The sequence below is a fragment of the Osmerus eperlanus genome, chromosome 4 (assembly GCF_963692335.1).
Source record: "Osmerus eperlanus chromosome 4, fOsmEpe2.1, whole genome shotgun sequence".
In the NCBI taxonomy this organism is placed as follows: Eukaryota; Metazoa; Chordata; class Actinopteri; order Osmeriformes; family Osmeridae; genus Osmerus; species Osmerus eperlanus.
Window position 1 is genome coordinate 13,774,883 of NC_085021.1, and position 26,127 is coordinate 13,801,009.

Genomic DNA, 26,127 nt, shown 5'->3' on the forward strand with positions numbered 1-26,127 from the left:
CACTCTACATCTCAGTGGGCCATATAACAGGCATATATATTTTGTATCCCTTATTTGTAGTGATTCAACTTCTTTTTATTTCACTCTCAGTTACATATTTAATCACTTTAGGATAATAAACCTATGTCCACATGTAACAGGACTATACTGTAAATGTTGTATAGGCATGTATATTGAAGTAGTACATAATATCAGTTAACTGGGAGGCTTAGCTCCAACTGAATTCAGGCCTCTAGATTCAGTTCCAACCCTCCCAAAAAATCGAATAATTGCTCAAACCAGATCTTCAAATTCTAATAAACAATGGAAATGTTTAATAAAATGTTTAACAAGTCACATTTGCAATAAATTGTGGACCAATATATTAATTTAAAAGGAAAATCCCACTATTCGCTCCCTCTGGCCTTTCGGGTTCCTCTCCGTGGCAGGTCAAGGGTAGAAAGGAGGGTACTGGGAGAGGGTCCGAGGAGAAAAGATGCTGATGAAGTTTAGGGGAGGATGATAGGGCTCGGGTTTCAACTCGATTGGGGGTATGGGGGAAGGACTGGTATTTTGGAATATACGACGATTCATAGAAGGGGCAGTGGACATAAAACCGCGGTTCTTGCCCTGACGCGGTGGGTGCTAAGTGCCGGCTGGGGCCCCGCGTTGGATTCCACTTCGATTTTGGAAGGTTGACTGCATGGTTCTGTAGTCTCTGGGAACACACAATTACTCACCACTGACCGAGAGACGCGTCTTGCTCCGTCAATTTATTTCTCACCCAAGGTCCTGCGTGTCTAATATTTAGACATGTTCAGCTTTGTGGATTCAAGGACTGTTCTGCTACTTGTAGCATCCCAGGTTGTTTTACTATCCGTTGTCAGATGTCAACAAGAAGACGACCGTAAGTTTATGCTTAAAATGATTGCCTTTAGATTTTATGTTTGATTTCTGTGTTTGTTAGTTTGTTTCATTGTTTGAGGGAATGAAAAGACGTTCAAATGTTTGTGGGATAAAGTACTGTATAGACATAGGTGAAGACAATTGAACCGGCACACACATACAGCCACTTCACTTGTTGCTGGGCCTGGTTCGTCTCTGTTGTTGGTTAATTAGGACAGGAGGTGTTCTATTTCGACAATTAGCAGATCAGATCATAAAGTTTGCCAGTGTGAAGTGACCTGTAACAACTACAGAGGGAATGCCTGGTATTTCTTGTATAGACTTTGAGCTATTTTGCCTGTAGTTTAGGATTTGCAGTTTGCAGGCATCAACCACTTTATTTGCAGTATTACATTCCTGCATGGAGAATGGGTGAGGCTATCAAGGCACATCTGTGAGGGATGGAGGACCAGGTGAACAAGCATCCTTTTGTTTCACTGGACATACACAGTGCATCCTCTCTAGGTCAGCACATACACTGAGCTGCCAGTGGTTCACAGTACTGCATAACAGAGCATGTATCAGGGTTATCCTTGAAATGTCCAGACATTTTTACACAATTTCAGAGCAGTATTGACAAACATTACTTGTGATGTATTTATTGTTAGTATTTCTATTTTCAATAATTCATAGCCAAGCAAGTAGGAGGAGGTTAAGGGCAAGAAATATTGTATTCTGCTTGTAAGCAGGAGTAGTAAAAGTGTCATAAACTGCTTGACCCCAGCCTAGTGGGCTCAAAGGGTAGCAGGAAGTAAGTGGCAGTCAGTTACTTGGCATGGTAGAGAAACAATTCAACCATAACAGAGCTTCTAGGCTATAGAGCCACTATTGACCAAACCTGAAGATGAATATTTAGGTTTGATGTAATTTTCACCTATTCCTGCATTTGTATTTAACTGTGGTATTGAACAGGGGCGACAAAACCTGGCTTCTTTCCAAAACATCTTTAACTACAATATTATGCAACAATATCACAAATTAAAGGCCAATAACAAACAGGAAAAATAGATTTCAAAAAAAGGATTTTCTCATTTGACGTGTACTGAATAGTCTGGTAGGACGTACATGCTAAGAATCTCCTTCACACATACGGTAGAAGAACAAATGGCTGCATTTAGTAGACCTAACCTTGTGAATAAGAGTCCCCTATTTTCACTTCTCTACAGTTTGTTTGAACTGGTGCTTGGCACAGGTATGAGATCCAGATGGAGAATTTCAAAGGACCCCTGTTTACTTAAGGCAGCAACTTGTCAATTGGGCACAGTCTCCCAATGAGAAGGACTCATTCATATAAGGTCACTTGGTCTTTGGAGAGCAAAGCAGGTCTACAGGTTAAATATACTCACCAAGCTATGTGAAATAGTTCTACTAGGGCATTCGTTCTGTCTTCTAAATGAACTCTTTGTAAGTAGCCAGCAATGCTGCCTTAGAGATCTCTGTTTAATGAAGGGGAATGGAGGCTTGTCCTAGTTCCATTCCTCCAGACTAAATCAAGTTCATTTCTTCAGTTTAGTGCATAAAATCTTGAGAATATCCAACCGATTTTACTGTCTGAGATACATGTGGCCCATCGTTAAACCCAGCACCTGAATTACTGTAGCATGCATTCCAGGGTTATACAACAACTCGGCATGATGGACAGGCCTCTCCTAATTTTCCATTAAGTGTTCATGCAAATCATCTGGAATATGTTAATAATGCCTCAATTTGAGTGGTGTTTGTCATGCTGTGGATTGTTGACGTATTTGACGTGTTTGTGGTATGATTGAGGCCTTGTTTGATGGAAGATAACTTTGATTTTTCCCCTTTCTCCACCCACTATCCCCTGCTCCCCTCTACCCCTCCTATACCACACCCCTGCATCCTTGCCTGAATGACTCCTCCCATGTCTCTTCCCTCCCTCTCCTCCCATCACCCACCTCTGCCTCTCTCATCATCATCATCATCATCCTCCATGACTCCTGTTACCAAACTCTACAACCCACAAATGTATTCCATTGCCCCAACCCAATCTTATCTTCTCCTCCCCCCTAACCCTAATTATCCTCCCCTTCCCTACCCTGGCAATGCCTTATGTGCGCCCCCTGGTGGCCACTACAGAGGAGGCAGGTGGCTGTATCCAGGATGGCCGACGCTATAATGATAAGGATGTGTGGAAGCCGGAGCCTTGTCGTATCTGTGTGTGCGACAGCGGGGCAGTGCTGTGTGATGAGATTATCTGCGAGGAGATCAAAGAGTGCCCCAACCCCATCATCCCATCCGGAGAATGCTGCCCCATCTGCCCTGCTGACCCCAGCGCCCCCATTGGTTGTAATTTATTTATTCACCTGCTCATGAATAAATTACTGTACACCTTCTGACATTGGCAAACACTTTGAACTGGGAACTTAAAGCTGGTTATGACATCTGGCCTCAAGATATAAGATAGCCTACATGCAGTGGCTTAACGCCAATGATGCATACATGATTAAGGCTAATACCCACCACAGTCTCTTGTAAGTAAATGATTTACCGCAGCTGTTCCTTGTTCTTAAGTGTTTTTGACCCAGCTTGCTTTGGTCTAAAGACATGATCAGCAACATCATTGAGACTCTGCCCCTCTCTATGCACGCTGTTTCTGTGAGTGGTCGGATCTCAGGATGTGCTGTCAGGTTTGACCTAACTCTGTTTGCTTTCACTAGAAAACAGGAAAACTGAAGCCTCTGAACCTCTTAGTACTGTGGGCTGAATGATTATTTGTCAATCATTGACTGATTTCGCCACATGGAGGTTATTCTTGGTATCCCCATGTGGCAAAACAACTCAGTCATGGACAGGAAGTGGTCCAGCCTGCTGCTTGGGTTCAGACACCTTGCGTTCTCCCATGCTTACTGCTTTGACCAGCATAATACTATGTTGTGTTCATATACTCCTGGAACACATGTTTTCCATCATGGGTTGGTACTAAATCTACACCAGTACATATGCTGTGAAAATATAGTTTATTACACCTCTAAAATTGACATTGCTGCTTATCAAACTCTTAACAGTCCTTTATAATTCATATGGACACCTACTGGTATTTAACTAATTCAGAGGCGCTGTGCCAAACCACTAAGTTCTTGTGTCAACAATCAATATATTTGTGTAAACCACAAAAAGCAGAATTTTATTACAGCAGAATCCAATGTAGTGCATACACTATTTAAACAAAACCACATGCAAGAATACTAAACCCTTTGTTTGTTGTGGAGAATCTTATTGAATCTTACCTGCTGTCTGTTAATCCTTTAGCTTTCTCTTGCTTCTTCCCGCTGGAGCTACAATTAACCTCATAATCTTTTCTGGATGGGTTCCTGGGGTCTATCGGTTTGGTGGTTGGTCATTGATTTCCACTGGTTTCGACTGAAAGGAAGATGTAGCTTGGTCTGCCCTTGTCAGTCTTCAACCCTGGAGGGTGGTTCTGCAGCAATGTAACTGGTTAACCTATTTTAATGTTGTCCTCTTCTTCTCTTCCTCATCTCTCCATCTGCCACATCAGAATCAATTGGTGCTAAGGTGAGACAAAGGGTCAGGACAAATACCTCTGTTGTGTTGATCTAATGTAAAGAGACACCTTTTTGTTGTGTACATACTGTAGTTAATATTGTTTTTCAGAATGTGGGTTACATTAATATAAGTATATGTGGCCATAACACGTAAATACAGACCACTAAATATAATTTGTTGATTAGGGCCAGAAAGGTGAACCAGGCGAGATTGCAGATGTAAGTATGCACACCATGTTTGAACTCATACAGACTATTAACCTTTGCTTTTATGGACAAGCTTAGAGTTATCCACTTGTAATTTAGACAGCTGTTTTGCTTTGACAGCAACATTTGGGCTAGACTGAGGGAAACAGGCTCTAGTTTCTAGTCATGTTCTTATGGAGGCTAGACATGGATCTGAAATATTGAATATTTTAAATATAAAGATAGCCTCTGTTGGCCTGCTTTTCTCAGACATGGGTCAAGCCTCCTAATATATCAGAGCATCACCTTGCTACACACATTCCATGGATTTACCCACTTTTAACTTTTTTATGAGTCATCTGATCTAGCGGCATGGCCTCTTGTTGAAAAGTGATTACCAACCATGTTTAATGGGCCCTCGTAGACACAAAGAGAGGCGCCCTGAATTCCTGAAACATAATGAACCGAATAAAATCCTCTTGAATCCAGTTAGTTTCTTAGTCACTTGCATGGCACTGGCACTGGTTGAGTGGACAGAGCAGAATCAAGTAGAGGTGGAATTTCTAAGGGAGGTGATGTTTTTAGTGTCAGTCTCAATCCTCCTCATGTTGTGTTTTTGCTTCATGTGTGCTGCCAGCACTGTCCACTCTAACATCTTAACTATTTAAATATGTGCTACCTGACCCATGCATGACAGATGTTTCATGTGACAAAACTTATTTTATTTCAACGAATACTGAAGACTGACAGAAAGCCCATTTTGCTCTCCTCTCCAGGTTGTAGGACCAAAAGGACCAGCAGGCCCCATGGTAAACATTTTGCATTTTAAACTATTTAAACACAATCAGAGCTCATATAAGCCCTTATATTTCATTTCAATTATTTGCCTGCTCATAATACTATTGATGAAATGGAGTTGTTTGTGGATGTGCATCTTTCTTAGCTGCTAATCTGCTGTCTCTGTAGGGCCCCTCTGGAGAGCAGGGACCACGTGGAGAGGCAGGTGCTAAGGGTGATAAGGTAAGAACGAGTCAGCAGCCACTTTAAAATGACCTACATTTATGTCATCCAAAAAAACTCACAGTTAATACAGAAGGGGCTGTTGAACTAACGGTAGTCAATACTATATTTGACATTAATGAAGCAACTGCCTATTAAATGTTTGGTGCTCATTGAACTGCTTATCATGAGAGAAAAACTCTGACTTTAGATTAATTTAATCAATGCTAGCTATAGACACCAGGCATACATTTCATTGTTGCTGCAGGTCTGAAACTGTATATATTACGAGATGATATCATCTTTTCAGACTCTGAATCCAGCTGCTAACTTGCAGTGTACACATCCATGTGAAAAGTGACATTTCATTTATCTGTTCCCAATTTTCCCTAGGGAAATATTGGCCCCAGAGGAAGAGATGGTGAGCCTGGCACCCCAGGGAACCCCGGACCCCCCGGACCCCCTGGCCCCCCTGGACCCAATGGCCCCCCTGGACTTGGCGGGGTGAGTGTGGAACATGGGCTCAAGGCATTAGAGTAGAAAATAACAAACGTGATTTCTCACACATTGTGTCTCTTTTGGATGGGCTCTCTTCACAGAGTATAAGAGTAGAGATCAGATCATTTGACACAATGCAGCAGAGTCAGCCTTCTTCATCAGAAAAATGATACATTGTTCTCTTGTAAAATACTACTAATAATATAATAATAATATATTGTCTCTTCTAATCTCTTGTATACTTGCAGAACTTTGCTGCTCAGATGGCAGGTGGATTTGATGAGAAAGCTGGAGGTGCTCAGATGGGAGTGATGCAAGGACCTATGGTAAGGATTGTGTGAGAACAGTGGTCATACTTCCTTGGAGCCAAAAGCAGACCCTCTGCTTTAGAGACTTGCACAGTATTTCGGTATCCACCTGATTGTCATCCATAAGGAATTATAAAACCACAGAACAAAACAATGTTCAGGCCTATCATTGACTGAGAATTATTTGTACAAGTAAACCATCCTGGGGATGTGCTGCAGAATGTTAGCTGTGAAATGTACTTAGATACTGCCACCTTGTGTCCACAAGGAAACCACTGGATCGTATTTCACAACACTTTAGGCTACATTGCTGTTGGCCTTTATATTTTAAGTGTAAACACTAAATGTATGATTTAATGAGTGCAACAATATGGAGAGCTGTAACTTCAGACAGAGCTGTAACTTTTAAGACAGTCTTAAAAGAATATGCAGTACTTCCACCAATGAATATCAATATACTGATAGACACTCTCTCTTCTTTTCCCTCTTCTAGGGCCCTATGGGTCCCCGTGGCCCCCCAGGCCCCTCAGGAGCCCCTGTAAGTACTCTCATCACACATTTAACTATGAGCTGGGTGTCATCATAATTGCAGATAATTCATTAGCTCCTGTGTTAAGTCTTTGTAAGAGAGAGAACATTAACCATGATAGGATCTCTTGACAGCACTCTTTGGCTGATTAATACATCATTTTCTATGTCACTCCTAGGGCCCACAAGGTTTCCAAGGAAACCCCGGTGAGACTGGCGAGCCCGGTGCAGCTGTGAGTATATCTATTAAAAACATCTCAGAGTACAACACAAGTCTCTTGTCACAAAAGCCCCTATGAAAACAGATTGTATAATGTCAGGTAATTGCCATGGGCTTGAATCTAACCAAAACTGACCTATAAACCCGAACCTAAAAATGCTAACTCATGTGAGAGAAGGGTCATAAGAGGTATCAATTCCTGGAATGTGGAAATCACCACACCCATACTCCTAATTGCAAACTAACTTCTATGATTAATATAATTCTGTTGACTTAGATAAAGGAAAAGTAGTTTGACACGCTCAAAAGACTTCTGATTAGACAGCACTAAGTAGGTTAATGAAATGGACTAAACAACGTAATATAATAAACACAGTGCTGTACTGTTACTTTGAGCCTTCTGTCTATATAAGCTGTCTCAAGTGTTTTGTCCTTCTTCTGTAACAGGGCCCCATGGGACCCCGTGGCCCATCTGGACCCTCTGGCAAACCAGGAAGTGATGTAAGTACCATAAAGAAAACTATTTTGAAATGTGCTGACAAGGCCCAACACTTTGGTCTGGGCAGGGCCTTAAATTCAATGCAAAGTGTAATCACAGTACACAAGCACTAGCCACAAATGTCATTACTTTTTAGCCCTTATCTCAATATAGACTGACAAAGTGTGCATACGCATCCAAATACAAACCAAGATATACATACTTTATTGTTTGTTTATAATATAATAATGTTTTTATTGTCTTCCTCATATGGCCCAGCACAGTGTCATGTAAACACTGCATGTGCACATTTATGCTCCAGTGTTCCGTAGACATCCTCCCTACTCTTAGTTTCATGTTCTTTAATTGTCCTTGTGTCCTTCCTAATGTATTAGTGGAAACTCATGCAACCACATCACTGAAGCTTCCTTCAGGCACACTCCTTGTCAATCATTCATTCATTCCTAGGATTGGCTGATGATCAGCCTCATATCCTCAGTATAACAGATTCTGTTCATCAGCCAGGAAAGGTCAGGATGACGTCAGACTGCGTTTGGAGAACTGCAGCTTCCAATGAACACCATAAATAGACACTCACCTGGCCCTGTTTCTCCATGTCCCCCGAAAACCATACTCTGTGTGGCTCTGTTGACCGCAAAGTTATAAATACTGATGTTGTAGGTAGAAAGTAGTAGGTAGAATAGTTTGAAATCATATGTAATAGTTTAATTTTCTGTCTGTCTCCAGGGTGAGGCTGGTAAACCTGGAAAGGCTGGTGAGCGTGGACCTGCAGGGCCTCAGGTACTGCATAGTACTTCATTTTCTGTCTTATCTTTTAACAGTTGTCACACATTTCAAGAATAACCACGAACTACACAGATAAAAGCTGATTGCAGGCAAGCAATGCACATATTTTAGCTTTTTTTATCTCCAGACTAAGTCTACACTTTATAGGTCCTTATAAAGCCCATTATTCATGACTTTCTTCAAGCAAGACCATGTTTTTATTAAAGATTAATAGAAATATAAGATTTTCAATTTTATTTCTTGTTTGTCCTCTTCATCACAGGGTGCTCGTGGATTCCCTGGAACCCCTGGACTTCCTGGAATTAAAGGACACAGAGTGAGTTTCTTCTAACTTTCTTATCATGTCATTAAACAGGACACCAGTATGTACACGCTATCCTTCAAGTTACATGTTCAACCCGATTAGCCACACTACATAATGATTGGTGTCACAACGCTGGAGCTTGGGTGACCAGTCCTAACCAGTCTCTTTGTCTCTACCGTAGGGTCACCCTGGCCTGGATGGTGCCAAAGGAGAGGGTGGTGCTGCAGGAGCCAAGGTCAGACACCTGTCAATCTGAAAGTCTCTCACATGCCTCTCTGGAGATCTACTGAGGCCTCATGTGTATGTATTAATATGTATTATTGTACATGGAGTCTGACTGCCTCTTCCTGCGCCCTGTAGGGGGAGGGTGGTGCTCCCGGAGAGAACGGAGCCCCTGGACCTATGGTGAGTCAGCCTTTTCTTGAGAGTTACCTTGAAGTCAACTTTTTTAAACTGACTACTTGTCATAGCCATGAAGACATATCAGAGTTCATACAATTAGTTGACACAATTAGTTGTCAGTGAGGAGCCACAGACCAAGTTTAGGCCATGTACTATAAGTTTTCATGCAATGGTTTAATTGACTCTAAACTCTTTTGCCTTTGTCTCATGTAGGGACCACGTGGTCTGCCTGGTGAGAGAGGTCGTCCTGGACCCTCTGGATCTGCTGTGAGTAACAGCCCTTTGCCCCTCCACCCAACTCAACAATTCGGCTCATGATATCAATATATTTACATTACATTATATTGGATACTTTATTATGGTCCCATGTCAGTTTTCTATGCATGAATAACCAACATTAGAATTCAAATTGCTCTGGTCATGTAAGTGATGTCCATCAGAAAACCCATGTCATCACCACTGTCTTGTCTCCCTCTCCATCCTGCTCTTCCTTAGGGTGCTCGTGGTAATGATGGCTTGCCTGGTCCTGCTGGTCCCAATGTGAGTATCAAATACCCTATGTTTGTTTCCTCTACAGTGAATGTCATTGTTTTGTTTTCAAAACAAATCATTGAAAGTAAGCTAATAACTGACCTCTGACCTTTCTCTCCTTTAGGGGCCTGTTGGTCCTGCTGGAGCACCAGGTTTCCCAGGGTCTCCAGGTGCCAAGGTTTGTACAGAACAACTCAGGTCATTTACTGCCAGTTCTCAATATATCCACCTGTCATGTTTTATCTTTTGAGCAGGCAACATTATAACCTTGTTTTGACATTCAATCACAATCCCACCCCACCCCCATCAAGGGTCATGTACTGCTTCACTACTGATAAGCTGCAATGAGATAAAGAAAGTCTTTCCACTTTATAACAAACAGAAGGTAGCACATGTTCTTCCACTTTATAACAAACAGAAGGTAGCACATGTTCTTCCACTTTATAACAAACAGAAGGTAGCACATGTTCTTCCACTTTATAACAAACAGAAGGTAGCACATGTTCTTCCACTTTATAACAAACTGAAGGTAGCACATGTTCTTCCACTTTATAACAAACAGAAGGTAGCACATGTTCTTCCATTCACTATTGATCAAAACAATCAATCACAGACCATCTTATCTGCTCTCAGGGAGAGGCTGGCCCCACTGGAGCCCGTGGATCTGAGGGCGCTCAGGGACCCCGTGGAGAAGCTGGCACCCCAGGATCTCCTGGACCTGCAGGAGCCTCTGTACGTAGCCTGGCACTTCAAACCCCCAGTCTGATGTACACCAAAACACCTTCTCAACTGGATTTAGTATATCAAATATACAGTTTTGGATCATTCTATTTGCTTATTCTCTCTTCTCTCACTCTGCTCATATAGGGCAACCCTGGTACTGATGGTATCCCTGGAGCTAAAGGATCTGCTGTAAGTAAACCTCCTTTTACACTCACTAGAGTTTTGTAGAACAGGTCTCCTTCCCCATCACTAGTTGAATACTCAGTAATACTGACTGGTGTCTATATCTGTGCAGGGTGCTTCTGGTATTTCTGGTGCCCCTGGATTCCCAGGCCCACGTGGCCCACCCGGACCACAGGGAGCAACAGGACCTCTTGGGCCCAAGGGACAGTCGGTAGGTCACTACAGTACAAGGTCAACCCAAAACCTAGGAATCCCAACATGGTCTGGGTGGTACATGTATTAAAGTCACTTCTTACAGAAGAAGTATCTTGTTATTAACTGAATGTAAAAGAGAAATGTTCACATCTAAGTGCTGCTTATAATCATATTCATTCAGGCTGTGTGTAATGACTGTCCCTGTCTTGGTTTTAGGGAGACCCTGGTATTCCTGGGTTCAAAGGTGAAGCCGGACCCAAGGGGGAGCTTGTGAGTTCTGTTCCTTTCCTGACAATGATCCAATGACTCATGATTACACTCATCTTTCTCCAGTCTATTGTCTAAGTGACTGGTATCCGAAGTGTGTTGGTACCAATGAAGCTTCTGCATGTTGACTGTGTGTAGGGCCCTGCCGGTCCCCTCGGAGCCCCGGGCCCAGCTGGTGAGGAGGGCAAGAGAGGAGCCAGAGGAGAGCCTGGTGCTGCTGGACCACTTGGACCTCCTGGCGAGAGGGTGAGAACCAGGGAAACCATGCAGCTACTGGAATAACGAGTTTGTCATATAGGTTGTTACTTTTCGGCTGTTGACCAGCTCGATAATCATGATGAAAATCTCTCTCTGTCCTTGTCTCTAGGGAGCTCCTGGTAATCGTGGTTTCCCAGGTCAGGATGGTCTTGCAGGTGCTAAGGTGGGTCCTGCTCATGTTACTGATTGTAAATGTTTCACCAATCAGCACATTGAAACTGATTGGAAAGAACTGCAAGCCTGTTGCACAACTCAACTCATTTACATTTAGTCATTTTTTAACTCATCCCAATGATCCATACAAATTGTCTTCAGATTTTTCATGTCTCTCTCTCTTCCTGTGCAGGGTGCTCTTGGTGACCGTGGTGTTCCTGGAGTGGGTGGGCCTAAGGGTGGTACTGGAGACCCCGGCCGCACAGGAGAGCCTGGTCTGCCTGGAGCCAGAGTGAGTCCCCCTGATCATATCCCCTGTGACCAAAACTCTGGAATACTGACACCTTTTCCAGTGTTGTGATACATGTCACTGAAATTTTAGAGCAGAATATCAGCCGAAGAGGTTTCCATGGTTCTGGTGTGATGTTGACAGTCTTGCTTGTGTCTTGCGTTTTCAGGGTCTCACTGGTCGCCCTGGAGATGCTGGTCCTCAGGGTAAAGGTGGTCCATCTGTAAGTATGATAACTCCAAGACATATCTACCTGTAATCTATTTCCATTATAGACAAATAGGCAGGAGAGAAGCCTTGTTATAGAGACCCATTTTCCCATCTTAGTCTTGAAACCCTAGTGTGATTGGTGTGTGGTGGTGTCCAGTGCTGATGAGGGATGCTGTGTCATGTTGACAGGGTGCCGCTGGTGAGGATGGTCGCCCTGGACCTCCTGGTCCTCAGGGTGCCCGTGGCCAGCCTGGAGTGATGGGATTCCCTGGACCTAAGGGAGCCAATGTGAGTGTCACAGGCTTTCTGACAAAGAATAGATGAATAATGCATAAAAAAAGGTTAATTGTGCCAACCTGGGGAGGTTATACCTATATTCAACATCAAAAAGTATTACTTCATATAGAAATGGTATGTTCCATATCACTAACCAGTATGATTTGTCCTTCTCAGGGTGAGGCTGGCAAAGCAGGAGAGAAGGGTCTTGTTGGTCGCACTGGTCTGAGGGTAAGATCATTGTCTTGCACAGTATTTGTTTGTGCCCCTGTGTGGTTCTATAATACTTTAATGTGAACAAGTAACTAAGTGTGTTTTTCCTTCTGTGTACAGGGTCTGGGTGGAAAGGATGGTGAGACTGGTGCTGCTGGGCCTCCCGGTCCTGCTGTAAGTGATGGTTTAATTTAACAAATAAATTCTTATCAAACCTAGTTTCAGAAGATACCTCTAGTTGACTGAGTATCTGCAAAAGCCATGATTCCTAAGTTCATCTGTACAGCCACCTCTTACCTGGCTGTGCAGTGTTACTGATCTGCCTGAGTTGATGGCTTGTATTTGTCCCCTTCTAGGGACCTGCTGGAGAGAGAGGAGAGCAAGGACAGCCTGGACCCTCTGGCTTCCAGGTGAGTCTATCTTTATACTTTACAAAAGACTGCATGCTATGGATCCATGCAGCTTTGAAACACTCTCTCACCAGTACATATCCTGGTCTGTCTTTGATTGCATCATAAAGCATGGCTGATTGTGTCCTGTTGCTGTTTAGGGTCTGCCTGGACCTGGTGGACCCCCAGGAGAGAGTGGCAAGCCAGGTGACCAGGTGAGTCTTCTCACAGTCCACACTTTCTTTCTATGTCACATATATGTGGGTCGAAATCCATTGTATTGTCCTTCACATTTTAAGTCCCCCATACAGAGAACTTGTAGAGCTAAAGAACACAGAAATGACTGACCTGACCTGAAGTTTGGTCTTTGCACTAGTAATTTAAGATTACTGAAACAACTAAGATATCTTTGAAAAACACAAATGATGAGTGGATGTTCAGCTACATGCTATCTCTCTTCTCAACACAGGGTGTTCCTGGAGAGGGTGGAGCTGCTGGTGCCACTGGACCTAGAGTGAGTTTTGATTACATGATAAAATCTTCACATTATTGAACAGTAATTGCAGAGCCAGATACAGACTGATATATAGGTTTGTTCCTGGGTTGATAGCAAATTCTATATCCATAAATCTAACATTCACATCCTGCCTGTCTGCTCCCTGATAGGGTGAGCGTGGTTTCCCTGGCGAGAGGGGTGGAGCTGGACCTCAGGGTCTGCAGGGACCTCGTGGACTTCCTGGAACTCCCGGAACTGATGGACCCAAGGTTTGTAGTCAATCTTTCTGACAATCTGTGTGACAATCTTCCATTCTTGATTTTGTTATGGGTCTTCTATCGCCATTTTATGTACCCTTGTCTACAGCTACCTACAGTATGCCCCTACTGAATTCTAACATAGTGTTTCCAGCTGATCAGTCAGTCTCCGCTATGCAATATCAGTCCACTCTCCATTTCTCAACCAGGGAGCCATCGGGCCATCTGGCGGTGCTGGTGCCCAGGGACCCCCAGGCCTCCAGGGTATGCCAGGAGAGAGAGGAGCTGGTGGTATCTCTGGAGCTAAGGGAGACAGAGTAAGGAACATGGTTCCAAACAATGCACCATTTCTGTCTGAACAACTGTCTTGAATTAATGCTACTATATACATGATCGGTGTAGGAACTCATGTCCTGCTAGTCCTCCTACTGTATTTCTGATCGAGCACACAGCACATGGGATGAATGCTCGTCTTTTCTTTGTCCTTCAGGGTGACAATGGTGAGAAAGGACCTGAGGGTGCTTCTGGAAAGGATGGCTCTAGGGTGAGTCCTGAGCTGCGGATTAGAAACAACATTTTCCTTAAGTAGCTCACCTGTCTCTATTTCAGATAATTATCCAAAAACTGTCAATGAGAGTGATGAGAAATATCTCCCCCTATCTTCTCTTTCTTTCTTTTTCTTCCTCTTCAGGGTTTGACTGGTCCAATTGGTCCTCCTGGTCCAGCTGGACCTAATGGCGCTAAGGTGAGAATTACACCTTTTGATTTATATTCTGGTTGATAGGAGATGGTATGGAGTGAATTCAAAGTGTTTAATGTGTTTCTTGCTCTTCTCACACCGCTCTATTGTTCCCTCCCAGGGAGAGACTGGAGCTTCTGGACCTACTGGTGCTGGTGGTGCTCGTGGTGCTCCTGTGAGTCCCCCCCTCTACCCCTCTCTCTATGTTACAATATTAAGAGAAAACGATCCATCATCGATCAAAAACCATAACTGTTATGAAAACAAACCCAAAGTCAAAACTCTTGACAGCCACGCGCTGACATGTAAATCACTCACATCATTATACAGTGGAAGAGTCCCTCAATGAGGTGTACATTAAAACAACACACTCCCACCTCGCGACCTGGTCTTCCTGAAGTGTAACATGAGTCTCCTCTGTCCTCCTGCAGGGTGACCGTGGTGAGACTGGTCCTCCAGGGCCTGCTGGCTTCGCTGGACCTCCTGTGAGTACAGCCTCTCTAATCCTAGCAGCTATGACAGTGGCTGTTGAATAGGACAACACAAGATCACACATTTCTTTCTTGTTTTTCCTCTGTCTACATAGGGTTCAGATGGACAGCCTGGTGCCAAGGGAGAGATTGGTGAGGGTGGACAGAAGGGTGACGCTGGTGCCCCTGGCCCTCAGGGACCCTCTGGGGCCCCTGGACCTGTGGTGAGTACCTCTCTCCAGGAGCAATGCTCAGTCCAGGAGGAAGACGCTAGCCTTTATGTCTCAGTTGTAGAAATATGATTGTCTGCTTGAAGTAATACCATAGTAGTAGTATCTATGCATGGGCCCATACTAAGTTGGAGTAATTGATGGATTGTTGTTTGAATCTGTTACAGGGTCCCACTGGTGTTTCTGGACCTAAAGGAGCCCGTGGAGCTCAGGGAGCTGCTGTGAGTAAACACTTCTTCACTTCCTCATCACAGGAAGAAATTAGCACCCAAATAATGTCTTAGGTTTATACTGACTTCTCTGCTTCCCTATATTGTATAAAGGTATACATATTCACATTTACATTCACATTCCTATAGTAGCAAAGTAATCATCGTATGACGAATCAAATCTAATCTAAGCAAAGTTTTCTTTTCCTTGCTCTATTTGATAGGGTGCTACTGGTTTCCCTGGTGCTGCTGGAAGAGTTGGATCTCCTGGTCCCAATGTGAGTGTCAACAAAATAATATCTAATCATAACCATTCACAGATTATCCATAAACCCTGTGCTGTGATTGAAGTATTCCTGTATCTCTCTCTCTCTGTCAGGGTAACCCTGGTGCTTCTGGCCCTGCTGGACCTTCTGGTAAAGATGGTCCTAAGGGAGTTCGTGGAGACTCAGGCCCCACAGGAAGACAGGGAGATGCTGGGCTGCGTGGAGCTGCTGGTGCCCCAGGAGAGAAGGGAGATGCTGGAGAGGATGGACCCCCTGTGAGTAGCCCTCTCACCCTGGCATTGACAAAACTGTTATCACCACCTCAGTTTATTGGATATGATGAAGTTTTGTACTATATATGTACACATTCCATTGTATTGTGGTCAGCTTGGTTTGATTTGTAAGGAACTGTAAAAGATGGTGTTTTGAGTGCTGACCCAAGGTCTTGGTCTCTTTCTCTAGGGTCCCGATGGACCTTCAGGTCCCAATGGATTGGCTGGATCTCGTGGTATTGTTGGTCTGCCTGGGCAGCGTGGAGAGAGGGGCTTCCCTGGCCTTCCTGGACCTTCTGTGAGTCTCTCACTTTCTTATGTCTAGACAAACAGATCCAGTGGCAGGGTTTTATATGATACTATATTAGCTATGAGTGAACCGTTACAGTAAAGTTGTGTTGACAGAAATACAGCTTCAAACTAGTCAGAATACATTTTTGGAGTGACATTCCCTGATGGATCTATTTCCTGTTTCTAGGGCGAGCCCGGTAAGCAGGGAGCTCCTGGTGCTGGCGGGGATCGTGGACCCCCTGGACCTGTTGGGCCCCCTGGACTGAGTGGACCTGCTGGAGAGCCTGGTAGAGAGGTCAGTGCAAAACCACATTGACAGCATACATGGTAAAATACCAGACCATAATAAAAACAAGATCCAATCAAAAGCTTCAATGGTCTGCATCTCCTGAATGCCTTAGTTTACTCAGGGATTGGAAGCGGTTGTGAACCTCACTAACGTTCTCTCTGCTCCCCCCAGGGCAACGCTGGAGCAGATGGACCCCCTGGAAGAGATGGATCAACTGGAGTCAAGGTGACACACCAGCATCACACCACATATGGACCCAAAACATGCTATTTACCTTAACTGGATCCACTGTGGATCAAGCAGAACTTGATAATGACTACATAACCCCTGACTGTCTTTGCGATGGTGTTGTGTCCACCCACAGGGAGAGCGTGGTAACACTGGTCCTGCTGGTGCCCCCGGGGCCCCTGGTTCCCCTGGTGCCCCTGGCCCCGTCGGCCCTCTTGGCAAGCAGGGAGACAGAGGAGAGTCTGTGAGTGACACACACACATATTTTAAGTGAATATGAAATATGTTGTTACTGTTGAATAGTTGAATGAGGTTGGCTAAACTCTCTGTCGTGTGTCAGGGTGCCCAAGGACCTGCTGGACCCGCTGGACCAGCTGGAGCCAGAGGAATGGCTGTGAGTATCACCATGTCTCACTATCATTTATTTTGTTTTCTTTTGATGGCGTACTATTATAAAAATATCTCAACAATGACAGCAAGAGCTCAGACTTTAACTCAGTTGACCAACACATCGTGGCTCTCTTTTTTAGGGACCCCAAGGACCCCGTGGAGACAAGGGAGAGGCTGGCGAGACAGGAGAGAGGGGACAGAAGGGTCACCGTGGGTTCACTGGCCTGCAGGGTCTGCCTGGACCTCCCGTAAGTCGCCTACTCATCATGCTATGCCTACTACACCTCAAGATTACTGAGTTCCAACAACTGATTTCCATGATGTGTCTGTGTCCAAACAGGGTCCTGCTGGAGATGCTGGTGCTGCTGGACCTGCTGGGCCCAGTGGAGCCAAGGTGGGTCCAGTGGAGAGGAGAGAGGATGACAGAACATTTACAAACAAGCATTTCCCTACTGATTACATAAAGAGAACAATATTTTAGAGGAAGCCAAATCTTACAGATAGAATACAATAAATACAATCACCATACATGTATCTCCCTGACAAAACAGAGGCTGGAATGGCCGGTGCTGATTATGAACCATAGGTCATATATAGTGCATCAGGAAAACAGTGAACCTTCTTCTTCTATGAAGAAGTGTTAACACTCCAGCATTGAGCTGTTGTTGACCCCTCCTATGTGTGCAGGGACCCCCTGGACCAGTCGGCCCTGCTGGAAAGGATGGATCTAACGGCCAGCTGGGACCTGTTGGACCTCCCGGACCCCGTGGACGCTCTGGAGAGACTGGGCCAGCTGTGAGTAGCACATGACAAACCTAGATAGATTTAGATCACTGCCCTCGACTGCTAAAAATACAATGTGGAATAATCATTCAGTAGAATACTCAGGTACTTAAACTGCTCTTATATACTCATCTAACCCCTCCACCCCTCTGCCATCTTCAGGGTCCTCCTGGTAACGCTGGACCCCCTGGGCCTCCCGGGCCCCCTGGCCCTGGCATCGACATGTCTGCTTTCGCTGGCCTGTCTCAGCCTGAGAAGTCCCCTGATCCCCTGAGGTACATGAGGGCCGACGAGGCCTCCAGCTCCCTCAGGCAGCATGACGTGGAGGTGGACTCCACTCTCAAGTCCCTGAACAACCAGATCGAGAACCTGCGCAGCCCAGACGGTACCCAGAAGAACCCCGCCCGCACCTGCAGAGACCTTAAACTCTGCCACCCTGAGTGGAAGAGCGGTGAGTGCGGGAGCAGGTACAGGGAGGACGACAGGGAGAAAGTTACAGGGAAATCTGGGATGGATATATTGTGCATAGCTGCAACAACAATTCATTTGAAAGGGAGGAGACTGATGTGGCATGCCATGTTATGTGACATTAGAAGGATAATTTGTAATAAGTTCATATAGTGATTTGTTTTTGTTGGGCCTCTGTACCTCTGCAGGTGACTACTGGGTGGATCCCAACATTGGCAGCACTGCTGATGCCATCAAGGTCTTCTGTAACATGGAGACTGGCGAGACCTGCGTCTACCCAAGCATAGCCAACGTGCCCAAGAAGAACTGGTGGAGCAGCAAGGGCAAGGACGGCAAGCACATCTGGTTCGGAGAGACCATGAACGGAGGATTCCACGTGAGGCTCTTTCCATCATCAACCATTTCTGCTTCGATCTCTCTCCAAATTGGACTGCAGTTTTATCCTGGATAATTGCAGTAACTTGGAGAATGTGATTGTCTTCCATGCCAGAGTTCTATCCACTAAGTCCTCTACTCTGTCCATCTTTCCTACAGTTCAACTACGCACAGGACGGCCCTGCTGCCAATGCTGCCAGCATCCAGCTGACCTTCCTGAGGCTGCTGTCCACAGAGGCCTCCCAGACCCTCACCTACCACTGCCGCAACAGCGTGGCCTACATGGACGCCTCCACAGGCAACCTGAAGAAGGCCGTGCTGCTGCAGGGCTCCAACGACGTGGAGATCAGAGCCGAGGGCAACAGCCGCTTCACCTACGGCGTGTTGGAGGACGGTTGCAAGGTAAGGCCTGCACTAATAGGGTTCTTTGCCTCAGTGTGACAACACAGGCAAACCCATTCCATTCCCGTACAATCCTAAAGTTGCTGTCATAATTACAGTTCACAACCAGATACACACTGAAGACATGATTTGCGCTCTTCCCACAGAAACACACAGGCCAGTGGGGCAAGACTGTCTTCGAGTACAAAACACAGAAGACCTCCCGTCTGCCCATCGTGGACATTGCTCCCATGGACGTCGGAGGAGCAGACCAGGAGTTCGGAGTGGACGTAGGCGCAGTCTGCTTCTTGTAAAGTGGAATAACTCAACGACCAAAAACATGAAAGAAATAACTCAACTATGAAACATTACACACTCCACAAAAAAAGAAGACAGGAAATTAAAAAAAGATAATTGCTACTTTTTCTCTCACAAAGAAGTGCTCTCCAAGTTGTACTCCCTGGATGTTAGCACTGAAGGGCACCGGCAATATCCGTACGTAATTCCAACGTTCCCTGTCAACCCACTTCCTGAGATCCAGTCATGTTTCCCATGTGGCCCAGTGTTGACGGGAATGAGTCAGAGCCAGGAGGAAGAGGGACCAAGCAAAGGACGAGTGATGCAGAACAGAAACATGACTCGATGTCACTTATTTATTGTCTAACCTCAAGGGTCAGAGGTGAGGTAGGACTGGGTGGGTTTACTATAAAAGCAAGACAAGCCCCTCCCACTATAGAACACCAAGAACCAGCCAGTCCTGCTCCACCTCCCTCCCTGTCTCCTTCCTGACCCACAAATGCGGCATTTTGAATCAATGTAGACCAACAAATATTTTCAGTAATTATAACAATTCCAGGTGCTCCCAATTTTTTCCATCAAGAGCAGGAGCAAATCTTTTACTGTGTATGATAAATCCTTGGTTCTATTGTTGTAAAAGTCTGTGTTTATAAACAACCAGATGGTTTTATATATTTCCACATAATGTGTGTACATGTGTCTATATGCACACCAACACTTTTTGGAAAGTGAGGTTTAATTTGGGATGTATTTTTCATTGTTCTTTACCCTTGAATGCCCATTAGTGAAAAGTGTTTTGACCCAGTTAATGAGCATCCAAAGTTTTCGAAATAAATTTGGGAGAAAAAAAAACGGTTTTGTTTGTTGTAGTCATCCTGATTGTTTAAAGCTACCTCACGCTTAAAAACAAAGTGAAAATGTTGACCTAAAATCTGAGCTGACCTAAATTTTTGCTTTTGTGTGGATCTGGGGCTGAACAGCCATCTTTGCTGTGGGTTGCTATGTCTTCAGAAGGTGCTATGAGTTTTAGAATTCAGTCTCTGCCATTGATCCCTAACTCCCCCCCCAATTCCCACTAGCCTCACACAACACACACACACCCCACCCTGGATACAAGGTGCAGTCGGGCCACAGAGGGGACAGGGGCTTCTGGGTCGCCTCCTCTGGAGTCCAGCCCCAAAGTCAAACCATTAGACTCCAAGGAGAGCCGCTCAAAACAGCTAGGGTGGGTTGTCTTTGTGTGTGTGAGGGTGTGTATATTTTTTTTTGTTATTAATTTTATTATGATCATGATCATTTTTGTTTGTTTTGTTTTTGTCTATTTTGTTACACTTTTAATTGATGTAAATTGGAAATAAAAGGAAAAACCAAGTAACAATGAAGTTGATTTTTAATTGTTTCTTCTGAATAAATACGTATATGTTGGAATACAACTTTTTTACTGAGCCCATTGTGTACAAATGTTTTGTAGTTGTGTTTTCTCTTGGTCACCTAATCTCCCAGGTGTGAGTTAGTGCATGGTGTCTGACAGTGTGCATGCATGTGAGACTGGGAGGGTTTTACAAGAGAATCTCAAAACACAAGAACGAAAGTACTGTATTCATTCTCCTGTTTCAGGGCAGAGTCAAGCATGGTTGGATTCTGTTTGTTTCACCTAATAGGCATAAATAAAGAAAACAAAATGATATGCTGATTGTAATGGATTAGTCATTTGTACATGAAACTGTGATGAATAGTGTTCTCTCCTACTTGTTCATTAGGTATATTCATCTGGTCTAAAATTCATTCAGGACAATATTTTCAATCAGAAAAAGTTTAATAAATTCTTTATACAAATGTATTTTTCTGAAACATTATGAAAAAGAGTGTATGTGGTCAGGAGATGAGCTCAGTGTAGATAGTCTGGTTGGCGTAGTCTGCAGGTCTGGACTGGGGCTGTGGGAGGGGGGGGCTGCCTCCAAGGCCAAGCTGGGGGGCTCCAGCACTCATGAAGTAGAAAGGAACGTGGGTGATCCGACCATTCGACCAGCACTGGAGAGGAAGGAGAGAGACGGACAGATTCAACAGTGTGTGTTTAGGTAGAGGTAAACCTGCTTCCTCAACCCACTTTAACTCATCTTACACAAGACTATACAATGATGAATCAGTATTGTGCAATCAATTTTTTACAATTCAAATGAATTAAAACCTCTTTCTCTTATCTGAAGTTAGTGGGCTTACAGTGTGAATCATGTGGACAGTGATACAGTGTAGTGTGTCTGAAACAGTGAGTCTCACCACAGTGAGCAGGGCCCCATGCTGGAAGTTGGGGTGGAACTGCATCAGCCTGGGCTCTGCCCCCTCCTCTCCCTGGACAAAACCACTGGCACACATCCACATGGACGGTTCATTACATACATACATACATACATACATACATACATACATACATACATACATACATACATACATACATACATACATACATACATACATAGCAAGCACTCACACTCTTCATGAAGTCTGATGTGTAAGCACCATGGTGTTCAATGTGTGTACACTGTGCACCAGGACATACCATGGCAGCAGCTCAAAGATGAGGTTGGTTCGGGTCTTGAAAACAGCTATCATGGCAGGGCGGTCTCCTGCTTGGGGACAACCTGATGAAACAAATACAGTGAGTCGCTGAGACAGAATGACAGGACGAGAGAAGGTGACTAATGGCTAAAAGAGGCTAAATGACAAGAGTGTTTTGGACCTTTGAGAAGCACGGCTAGTCTCTCTCCACTGGGATCCCACGCTAGGGACTGGACCTCTCCACCTACCCTGTACGACACACAAACACACAAAGACTTAACGGTGTGTTGATCTTACTGTGTGACTATCACTCTGTGCATGATTCTGCCTGGGTAGCTCTCAGTGTTCCCTGTCCTGTGCTTACACCACATCTCCATCTGGTGTGCTGAAGCTGGTCTCAGACAGGTCCGCCACCACGGCTGCTGCCTTTGGCCCTCCTGACATCCTCAACGGTGCCCCTAGTGGACAATCACATTAGCTCAACTCACACAAGGCTCCACAAACTGTGTTTTTCTACATACAGTTCTCGGAACACTAAAAGTCTGTTTGATTGGTTTAGTGTGTGTGTGTGTACCTGGTGTGTCAGTGAAGGTCAGGGCGTAGATAACAGTCTCTCCTTGCACAGTGAAGAGCAATCGACTCCCATCGGGGCTCCAGCATCCCGACTAACCAGTAGAAAGGCACATGTTATCAGGGAACACAGTCTCATTAAGGACAGTCCAGCAAGCACTCTGGTCGAGTCAACGTCTCACCTGACAGCGTCCCTTCAGACACGGCCATCGCTCACAGGTCCACATCCTGGTCTCCCACACCCTGCAGTGAGCGCAACACAGCAAAGACACACCAGGTCACACAACAGTCGTTTGTGGCCCTGTTAACGTGTGAGCCTCGTGCTCATCTGTGGTCTCCAGGCCCCTGGCAGTGCTCCTCTCTAACCTGAAGAGGGCAGAGGGGGTAGAGGCCAGCACACGGCTTCCGTCAGGAGACCAGGACAGGAAGGTCACCCCTCCCCCTCCAACACGCTGAAGAGGCACACAGCTCTCTGCTGCCACATCCCACACCTGAGAGAGAGAGAGAGAGAGAGAGAGAGAGAGAGAGAGAGAGAGAGAGAGAGAGAGAGAGAGAGAGAGAGAGAGAGAGAGAGAGAGAGAGAGAGAGAGAGAGAGAGAGAGAGAGAGAGAGAGAGAGAGAGAGAGAGAGAGAGAGAGAGAGAGAGAGAGAGAGAGAGAGAGAGAGTAATTAAAGGCTAAGTCCATCCGCTCCACAGAGATAAACACAGCAGAACAATGTCAGCAGTGTGCCAATTCATCCGAAGCCGAGTGATGAGAATTGTGAGCCGTACCATCAAGGCTGTGTCCACGGGGGAGGCCGACACCAGGAGAGATCCACTCGGTGACCATGCGATGGAGGTCACTGGCGAGTGTCCCGGATGAGACAAGACCTGAGCACAGCCGGAGGACGGTCTGCATTGGTGGAACCAGGACAGGGACGAACAGGAAGTCAAATAAGACATGGCACAAATGGCACCACAGTAATCCTCCAGATCCTTGTATGGGTGCAACATAGTATGTGTGTACCTGGTGGATAGCGAGCTGGGGTCCACATGCCAGACCAGTAGGCAGTTGTGGCAGGCGACAGCTAGGGCAGAAGCACACAGAGGCTTCCACTGCACTGCAGCCACACTGCGCTGTAGACGGTGCTTCAGGGTGGGAGCTGTGGCACTAAGAGACAAACAGGAGACACGCTACGCTCGAGGTGGGAGAAGAACACAATCGAATCACAAGGTGAAACATCCCAATGCCTCCTCATTCTCAGACAGACAAGACCTGTTCATGGCGTTTGAAGCATTGCTCCCAAATGCCTTTAAAGGATGATTCGTGTGTCATGGTGAACGTGGGTACACCAGCAGCCCTTCTCCATACAGAGTAGTGATGGTGAGACCTTTTAGGGTTGTAGATCTTGATGGAGTCGTCCAAGAGAGCCACAGCAAACTTGTCTGTGTGCGGGTGCCAGGCAAAGCCTCGGACCGCACAGTCACACCTGCGCAAGAGGAAACAAACACATCCCCAGAGTCCATCTCTCACCTCACTGACACCACGGCAATATGCCCCCACAGTTCTCATTCGGAATCAAGCCTTGGTAAAGAGCCACTCACCAGTCGAGCACTTGGGAAAACTCAGCGATCATATCTTCACTGCTCAACTGAATGGACCGAAAAAGAGAATCACATTTCCACGTTTAAAATATATCATACATACATATGCTACTCAGTGATGTAATCGGAACCAAGACCAAGGCCAATAGGCAACTTACCGTGAGGTGGGGAAAGAGAGAGCCATGGAATGAAGAGACCCAGCGGAGCAAAGCCAGGACACAGCCAGAGCTCATCGTCAGCCATTTGGGAACTGGACACACACACACACACACATACACCTTAGAGAGTAAGTGAAACTCCAGCACTGTGAACCCCTGAGTGAGAATAGGACTGTACTGACGCAAAGCTCCATGTGCTCACTCACCCTCATCAGCACTAGAATTGACAATTTCATCCAAGACACCAGAGACCCCAGCATCACGCCTGGCAGAAACACAGGAATTGCATAATGTCAAAAACGTGCTAGTAGGAAGGATGGAGATTATATAATGTTACAGAGTTATGGGCAATACAATTTCAGGTTTCCTAGACAGGTTGAGAGTGAGGCAATGCTGTCTGTAGCCTTGTAAAATATCGTAAAATATCTGTGAATATTGTAATTCCTAAGAAATGAATGTGATTGGTAGATTCAATGAAAGCATCTAATGTCAAATGTGTTTGGCTCACCATGCTGATGCACTTCTCATCCACAGTGTTTCACAGTGGTCCAGAAAGGCTGCCTTGCTGCTACTCTCTGGTCGACTGTGGGGCTTTAATGACTCCCGTGGGAAGTAAAGACTCAAAGGACCAGACTCCTACAGTGAAGATACACGGAAGATTTTTTTTGAAAACCTGTCTAATTCTCTCTTCCACACACACTCTCTCTCGCTCTCTCTCACATGCTCTCTCTCTCTCTCTCACACACACACACACACACACACACACACACACACACACACACACACACACACACACACACACACACACACACACACACACACACACACACACACACACACACACACACAGATACATCTTCTGTAATGTTAAGTACGCCTCGTCAGGTCTCACTCATTGTAAGGAATGTTGTTGTGTTTGCTATGTATGTATCTATCAAGTTCAAATAGCTTTATTGTCAATTTCTTCACGTCAAGACATAAAAAGGAATCGATAGAACGTTTCCCACTCTCCCACAGTGAAACATATAAAGTGCACAGGCACAACAGATAAGACAAGACATTTCATATGTGTGTGTGTGTGTGTGTCGAAGGGTGGTTTAGGAAGCTATTGAACGTTTGTTTTTAATCATGTCTACTAACGTCAGTTAGATACAAATAACTCAAAATATATCAAGCTACGAACCTGTTTTTGAAGGCTGTCACTTGTCGTTCCCGCGACAAGCTCATTGTTGGATTCATACAGGGTGGTCTGTCCACTAGGGAGTGGAGGGGGGAACAGTGCCAAAGAACACATTCCAGGCACTAAAAAGATAAATATTTAAAAAACTAAAGTTAGCACAGGAGTTAGCTAGTTAGCTGCTAGCTATCGTCAGCTTCAAAACGTATACAGTAGTTATTTAATTCAAGTTAGGTAATGAACTAAAAAAGCTATAGTATCACTACCGTAGTGTAATAATGCAGATACAGTGTGGTGTGTTTGTATAAATTGCATTTATTTAAAACATTTTAGACTTGCCTTTTCTAAAGAGAAGCTTGCGCACTGATCCAGTTGCCCGCCGTGCTCAAATTTTACGAACATCAGCAAGGAACAAACCGAACGGAGAATTTCAACTCCGCAAATTCAGTCAATACGGTCTGATGCCATCTATTGGACACACGACAACATTGCTTCACACCTGGCTCTCCTGAATGGGACTTCATAATGAACGCATCTACTGTATGGGCGAGTTGTGGACTTGTCCCCCATCCAGATGATAGTGGTGGTAGTGGTGGGCTTGGTCTCCGTGTGTGCAATAGTTTGTCACACAGTAATATTGACTTTGTGCTTATTAGGTCTGGTCACTGACTGTCTGGTCACTGACATATTGAAATACATCCCTATTTACTATTTGCGTGTTTGTTAATTGGAAGGAAAATGTCATACATTAATTGCCTTCATACATGTCATA

At 45.0% G+C, this 26,127-nt stretch overlaps 2 protein-coding genes across 5 annotated transcripts; one reads left to right on the top strand and one right to left on the bottom strand.

Annotated features, from left to right (window-relative positions):
- Positions 1-581: 581 nt before the first annotated feature.
- Positions 582-20,245, top strand: col2a1a (collagen, type II, alpha 1a). 4 transcript variants are annotated; one of them, XM_062459302.1, is made up of 53 exons: positions 582-886; positions 4,445-4,461; positions 4,638-4,670; positions 5,414-5,446; positions 5,604-5,657; positions 6,030-6,140; positions 6,383-6,460; positions 6,936-6,980; positions 7,150-7,203; positions 7,638-7,691; positions 8,416-8,469; positions 8,738-8,791; positions 8,961-9,014; positions 9,140-9,184; positions 9,395-9,448; positions 9,677-9,721; positions 9,837-9,890; positions 10,346-10,444; positions 10,580-10,624; positions 10,731-10,829; positions 11,030-11,083; positions 11,219-11,326; positions 11,448-11,501; positions 11,685-11,783; positions 11,950-12,003; positions 12,180-12,278; positions 12,444-12,497; positions 12,600-12,653; positions 12,836-12,889; positions 13,030-13,083; positions 13,338-13,382; positions 13,535-13,633; positions 13,831-13,938; positions 14,112-14,165; positions 14,313-14,366; positions 14,482-14,539; positions 14,820-14,845; positions 14,947-15,054; positions 15,228-15,281; positions 15,494-15,547; positions 15,649-15,810; positions 15,998-16,105; positions 16,286-16,393; positions 16,559-16,612; positions 16,752-16,859; positions 16,956-17,009; positions 17,146-17,253; positions 17,346-17,399; positions 17,693-17,800; positions 17,951-18,239; positions 18,445-18,632; positions 18,791-19,033; positions 19,180-20,245. In XM_062459302.1, exons 1-53 carry the CDS (start codon positions 793-795, stop codon positions 19,324-19,326), a joined length of 4,251 nt encoding a protein of 1,416 aa, XP_062315286.1. In that variant the 5' UTR covers positions 582-792; the 3' UTR covers positions 19,327-20,245. The 4 variants fall into 4 exon arrangements, with proteins under 4 accessions (XP_062315286.1, XP_062315285.1, XP_062315287.1 ...); XM_062459301.1 differs by having other exon boundaries at positions 14,482-14,535; positions 14,792-14,845; XM_062459303.1 differs by having other exon boundaries at positions 9,837-9,856; positions 10,417-10,444; positions 14,482-14,535; positions 14,792-14,845.
- aaas (achalasia, adrenocortical insufficiency, alacrimia) lies at positions 19,895-25,743 on the bottom strand. The gene is made up of 17 exons (XM_062459306.1): positions 25,695-25,743; positions 25,362-25,480; positions 24,687-24,814; positions 24,385-24,443; positions 24,179-24,270; positions 24,021-24,067; positions 23,807-23,905; positions 23,443-23,586; positions 23,208-23,328; positions 22,802-22,926; positions 22,618-22,678; positions 22,440-22,530; positions 22,230-22,323; positions 22,047-22,114; positions 21,867-21,948; positions 21,587-21,671; positions 19,895-21,340 (listed from the first exon to the last, which is right to left on the bottom strand). Exons 2-17 carry the CDS (start codon positions 25,470-25,472, stop codon positions 21,185-21,187), a joined length of 1,563 nt encoding a protein of 520 aa, XP_062315290.1. The 5' UTR covers positions 25,473-25,480; positions 25,695-25,743; the 3' UTR covers positions 19,895-21,184.
- Positions 25,744-26,127: the final 384 nt, after the last annotated feature.

Excerpts from the sequence above, each read along its gene's own strand:
- col2a1a (XM_062459301.1), top strand. The coding sequence starts at position 793 with ATGTTCAGCTTTGTGGATTCAAGGACTGTTCTGCTACTTGTAGCATCC. Across the intron at positions 8,792-8,960 it reads CTGGAATTAAAGGACACAGA|GGTCACCCTGGCCTGGATGG; the intron begins GTGAGTTTCTTC and ends TCTCTACCGTAG. Across the intron at positions 15,055-15,227 it reads CTGGGGCCCCTGGACCTGTG|GGTCCCACTGGTGTTTCTGG; the intron begins GTGAGTACCTCT and ends AATCTGTTACAG.
- aaas (XM_062459306.1), bottom strand. The coding sequence starts at position 25,472 with ATGTGTTCTTTGGCACTGTTCCCCCCTCCACTCCCTAGTGGACAGACC. Across the intron at positions 22,531-22,617 it reads GTCTGAAGGGACGCTGTCAG|TCGGGATGCTGGAGCCCCGA; the intron begins GTGAGACGTTGA and ends TCTACTGGTTAG. Across the intron at positions 22,115-22,229 it reads ACACCAGATGGAGATGTGGT|GGTAGGTGGAGAGGTCCAGT; the intron begins GTAAGCACAGGA and ends TGTGTCGTACAG.